The 5,817-nt window shown below is 40.0% G+C and overlaps 1 protein-coding gene across 1 annotated transcript; it reads left to right on the forward strand.

Annotated features, from left to right (window-relative positions):
- The first annotated feature begins 2,747 nt into the window (after positions 1 to 2,747).
- On the forward strand, positions 2,748 to 5,165 carry LOC110906510. The gene is made up of 7 exons (XM_022151631.1): positions 2,748 to 2,756; positions 3,668 to 3,932; positions 4,016 to 4,112; positions 4,470 to 4,582; positions 4,694 to 4,778; positions 4,860 to 5,013; positions 5,109 to 5,165. Exons 1-7 carry the CDS (start codon positions 2,748 to 2,750, stop codon positions 5,163 to 5,165), a joined length of 780 nt encoding a protein of 259 aa, XP_022007323.1.
- Positions 5,166 to 5,817: the final 652 nt, after the last annotated feature.

Consider the following 5,817-nt stretch of genomic DNA (forward strand, 5'->3'; position numbering starts at 1 on the left):
CGTGCCCCATCTTGTTGCATCGCTGACACTGACCTTTGTTACATGCCCCATGGTGGTGCCTGTTACACTTGTTGCACTTAGGGTAGCTTCCCCGGTAGCCACCCTGTTGTTGAGTGCATTTGTTGTTCTCAGTTTTCCTTTGCTGGGCTGGGGCTTGAGCAGATTTAGCATCCTTGCCCTGATTTCCATCCCACTTTCGTTTGCCATCACTAGAAGTTCCTTCCGCAGCACTGATCCTTTTGGGTAACCTGCCTTCCTCCACTGCCTGGTTGGTGAGTTTGTGGGCAAGACGAACCACAGGCTGTATGGTAGTGAGGTTGGCCGAGGTCACATGGCTCCTGATTTCTGGGGCTAAGCCTTTGATGTACAATTCGATCCTTCGATACATGGGTCGGGACATGTTTAGGCAAAGTGCAGCATAGTCGTTGGACAGCTTGGTGTAGGTCTCAATCTCTGACCCAACCATCTTGAGACCATAGTACTCGTCCTCGAGTTTGTGGATGTCATCCCTGTGACAATACTCTTCCTTGATCATATCCTTGAAATCTTCCCATGCAGTAGCATTAGCAGTCTCCAAACCAAGCATTTGAATTTGCGCCTTCCACCACGAAAGCGCGCTTCCCTCAAGAGTACCAGTAGCAAACTTCACCCAATTAGCAGGGGGACACTCACAGACAGCGAAGACAGCTTCGACCTTCTCGATCCAGTGCAGAAGACCTATGGCACCCTCAGTGCCATTGAAAGGAAGGGGCTTGCAATCCATGAAGGTCTTGAAAGTACAGACACGTGGTTGCACAGGCGCATGCTGACCTCCTGGGTGAGCTGCGAAAGCTGCAGCCACCGTGTTGATCAGGTTAGTGAACTGAGCCTGAGTCATGTTGACGTTTCCTCGTCCGCGTCTACTCATTGTCTTCATAGCCAGAAAACACAGTATGAGTGTGATGTCGTAACATAGCGAGAATGGGTTAGAAGAGGGGAGGCGTATCTATCTAATTAGGCAAACTAGTACGTATAGTAGGGCAGAAAACATAAGACAAACAAGCAAGTAAATATGGGTCCGAGCTATGAGGTCAGATAAGTCGAGCCTTGCACTTGGAGTGTAGTGTCGTCACGAGTCACGGGTTATAGTCTGGTTTTTCTCAAAAAGATTTTCCCTTTTTAAAACCAAGTTCACTATAACCAATGGCTCAGATACCAATCTGTCACACCCCCAAATTCCACCTGCGGAGTAACATCCGCTTGAGGGCGTGACTGACCAGGATCCAGCCACCAATTATACTAAGCATTGGTTAATAGTAAAGTAATTGCTATCTAAAGTAGTTAGCAACATCTTAGTTTAAGTTCGATAGTAAGTTTAAACAAAACAGCGGAAGCATAAACCAAATAGTTTTAAAAGATAGTTCATGGTTCAAGATAAGTAAAACCCAACACACGGGTTTTGACGAACACTACACATCCCCAAGCAGCAGCTCCTTAGTCACTGGTTACCTGCAAAGCATGCAGTAAGGTGTCAACAATAATGCCGAGTGAGTTCACTAGTTGTCCAGTTTTAATTACCAAAAACTTGTTTCAACAGTTAATTTACTCGTTTATACATGCCATGGGGAGCTACCCCAAAAGTTAGCGACTAAACTGTTTTTCCAATACCGAACACTAGGTAACCGTTTGCGTTTCCGCAGGATGCCCCGATGTCAATGTTCTATCATCATTGACGGATGCCTGAGTACATTAGTTCACGACCGATCCCAAACCATGGCACGGTGTGAGGTTGGTAAAACCTAAATAGCACTATCAACTAATAACCCGTTCGCCTGGCCCCGGCCCGACTAATCGGTATTAAGTAGTAGGGACTTGAGTGATAGAGTTTCGTTTAGTGCCGTTAGTTGCAATCCGTATAAACAGTAATTAACTAAAGGTTCCCAATAACAAGGGAAGAAAAGTAAGTTGTATCCCTCATAAGGGATTAGTGTCGTTTGTAGTTCTGTTTCCCAAACCACCGGGAACGCATGCTTTAGGTTGTGAACTCACCTTGGGTTGCTCGGTAGATTAAGTACCCGGTCAATCGCGTTGGTCACCACGTCCGGTTAGAAGTAGGAGTACAAGAAATTGATAAACCAAGCTCCAAGTGTTGATCTCGAGCTAGAAATCCGAGAGCCTTGATGTTTCGGTTGGATCCGAGAGAGGAAGGAGATGAGAGGAGGTTGATGATCTAGGGTTTTAGGGTTTTAGTGAGAGGTAGAGAATGTGAGAGTTGTGAGGGTGAAATGAATGAGAGTGTAAAGGAGAGTGTGGTGAGGGTTTTGGGTTTTTATACCCGTTTCAAGGCCGGCACCTTTGGTTCCGAGTGGCATGGCCCAACCGGCCCAAATGTTCATTATTCACTCGAGACCGGGTGGTCTCGAGTCGGGTTCGCGGTCTCGACTCACTTCTACTCTAATATAAATTTATATCATACATACATACAACACATTATCGGCACATAGCACAAAAGAAACCACAACTTTCATTTTATAACACATATACACGCACAATGTAATTACAAAGTAGTTGTTCGGAAAACCTAGAGTGTCACATTATCCCCAACTTTTAAGAACTTTCGTCCCGAAAGTTAAGGCAGTCACTGTCAAGCTAGTATAAGTGAGAACGTTTCAACGGGGTGTCACAGAAATCACCTCTAAACCTTCATGTAACCTTGAAAACACCTTGGAATGGACATGATTTTTCAAGATTTGAGTTGGAAAATAAAAATGGAGATGGTTCAAGGGGTGTTCGGCCAAGCTTGGTATGAGGGAGAGAGAGAGTGAATTTTGAAAGGGTTTCCTGGAAAAATGAAAGAGTATGGAAGCATGTAAGGTTTTTAATCATCACCACCCTTTCCCTAATGGCTACAAGTGGCATGTTGAGAGAAACAAGAGAATGTGGCTGCCCTATATGCCGCCACCTATCCTCCTTACACACACACATATTATATACATACACATATATATGTATTATTTGGTAAAATCAGGTATTTTACTTGATACCGAGTATTTTATCTAGCGTTTTAACCCCGTTTTAGTGCGTTTTAAATTATTTTAATCATTCTATAAAAATAATCACATAAAATTATTACTGTAATAATTACCAGTTGCCTTGACTGGCAGCGTTGACGGTATTTTGTCTAATACGCGCAGTATCGCGCGGTACGCGCTCAAACTCGATAAATAGAGTTTCTTAGCGTTTTAATATATTTTTTCCTCACGGATATGATTAAAATTACTATTCTAATCATAACGGACTCCTTTTAGGATTTTAACACTGATCGGGTGGCACCGACGTTTGTTTCGCATTTTAAGACACGTTACGCGATAAGCGTTTATTTTATCATTGTCAACAAAATTTTTATCAATGTTTGGACTCACCAACACATTAAATATTATATAAAAACATCATAATCAGTCACATACAGCCTTTTTATCTAATCACTACACGTGTTACAATCGTACGGTACGGCTTGAAAGCCGGGTGTCACGTAGGGTTTATAGGTTTGTATCATAAATCCTTGATTGTTCAAATGTTCTTGAGCTTTGTACGGTAGTTTATTGAGGTTTTATATGCTTGATTTTTTCTTTCTACCAGACTCTGTAGGTTTGTATGCTAAAAAATACTTTGTTTAAATGTTCTTCAGGGTGTTAAGATTAAAGGTGGTATTAAAAGTCATTTGTTACCTGTTTTTGACGGACAACTTCAAGAGGATGATGTTATTCTCTCGAAATTTGGTGTGGGTGAAAACAAAGACCAATATAAAGTTGTAGCACATGATTATAAAATCAACTTTTATCGATGTACAACTGTTACATGTGTGAGAGATTGGCAAGGTGTTGAGTACGGGTTCAACTTCATTCCTTATAAAGATATTCTTCAAGGAGAGGCAGCAAAATCTTCCAGTGTTGGTACTGTATATTTTTGTAATCATATCTTCTCTATATCAAATTAGAAATTTTCACTTATTCTGTTGTATAATGTGATCAAATAGATGTTGGTGGATCTGTGGTTTGGTGTGGAGATCTTGAATTCTTTAGACGACCTCCTAAAGAAACTAAGAGGATGAATTTCGATATTCAAGACTTTGAGTAAGTGGTCATGTACATGTTCAGTCATGTACAAATGATTGTGTGTATTTAATGTGGAATGATGTTAATAAATGAGATCAAGAATGTTTCTATTTAATGTGGAATCATAGTAATAAATGAGATCAATAATGTTTGTATCTAATGTGGAATCATGGTAATAAATGAGATCAACAATTTATTCTTCAAGTGAATATGTTAGTTAATTTGTGGCTCATTTACTACTGTAATAAACGGTCATAAATTTCCTTTTATTTTGCGTTGTTATTCATTCATTTTAGATTTGATTGTATAGATTGTAAAAATTTTTTCATGAATTAGTGTTGAGTTTTATGGTCATACGAATATGTTTTCATGTAGGGGTACGATTTTGCGATGTACTGTGTGGAATGATTATGCTCTGCAGTTTAACGACCTCATCTCTAAAACCCCACCTCATGAGCATGTGATGGTTGTTATACAACATGGAAAGTGTAAGTAATAGAAAGGTAATTTTTGTTACTTTCTGCAAATCATAACTATACTCTTCATTTCTGGCAATATAATAACAGGTTGACTAAATATTCATATACTTTTGCATGTAGACCAATTTACGGTTCAAAGTGATAAGTTTGCAACTCTACTGTTTCTGAATGAAGAAATTGATGAAGTTAATCAGCTAAGGAGGAGGTAATTTATCAACATAATTTGCACTATATTTATTTTTTAAGTCAAATACTTTGTTTCATGTTATCTTTATACTAATTCTAGTCATTTGTGGCATGGTCTTATACCGAAACAAGGACAGGTGAGTAGTTCTACTTCTCAAACAATACTTTCGTCTCAGACTGTTTTTCCATTGCATAAAGACTTCGTAACAGATAATGTCAAGAAACATGTTGATGAGATTAATGAGATAGAAAAGGTTTGACAGCTTTTTATATGGTTTGGTTATTTGTTTAGTTTATCACCTACATGTTTGTCGAAAGTAGATTAAACTTGGATATATTGTTTTTACAGGAAATCTCTTGTGTTGTAGTTGCCACGATAAAGATTGTGCAAGAAGAGTATGGTTAGTTTTATGGTGCCTGTTGTAAGAAATTATTTTCAATGCTTGCCCCCTCTTCTCATTATGCCTTGGTATAAATAATACAATAGAGATCAATTAGGATCTCATAAATATGGAAACAATATAATACAGTTATTCACAATATTTTCTACAATAATATTCTATTACACCCCTAAGTCGAAACGGGAGGTGAACGGATGCTGAGACTGGAACGAAAGTCTTCAAATAAAACTCTAGGCAAGCTCTTTGTAAAGATGTCAGCAACCTGGTAACAAGAAGGAATGTGAAGAACCCGAACTTGACCTCGTTGAACCTGTTCACGAACAAAGTGAATATCAAGTTCGATATGTTTGGTACGTTGGTGTTGAACTGGATTCCCGGATAGGTAAATGGTACTGACTTTGTCGCAGTAAACAATGGTGGCTTTAGCAGGTGGACGACGTAACTCGAGAAGCAAATTGCGAAGCCAACAAATTTCCGCAACAACATTTGCAACACCGCGGTACTCAGCTTCAGCACTGGAACGGGAGATGGTGGGTTAGCCTTTAGAGGACCAAGAGACGAGGTTGTCCCCTAAGTAGACGCAGTAACTACCACTGCAGCGACACGTATCTGGGCAACCAGCCCAGTTGGCATCGGTATAAGCGAGAATGGTGGGAG

This window comes from Helianthus annuus, chromosome 14 (genome assembly GCF_002127325.2).
Source record: "Helianthus annuus cultivar XRQ/B chromosome 14, HanXRQr2.0-SUNRISE, whole genome shotgun sequence".
NCBI classification, from domain to species: domain Eukaryota; kingdom Viridiplantae; phylum Streptophyta; class Magnoliopsida; order Asterales; family Asteraceae; genus Helianthus; species Helianthus annuus.

Coding starts and splice junctions, on each gene's coding strand:
- LOC110906510 (XM_022151631.1), top strand. Junction 3,933..4,015: donor AGCAAAATCTTCCAGTGTTG/GTACTGTATATT, acceptor GTGATCAAATAG/ATGTTGGTGGATCTGTGGTT. Junction 5,014..5,108: donor AGATTAATGAGATAGAAAAG/GTTTGACAGCTT, acceptor TTGTTTTTACAG/GAAATCTCTTGTGTTGTAGT.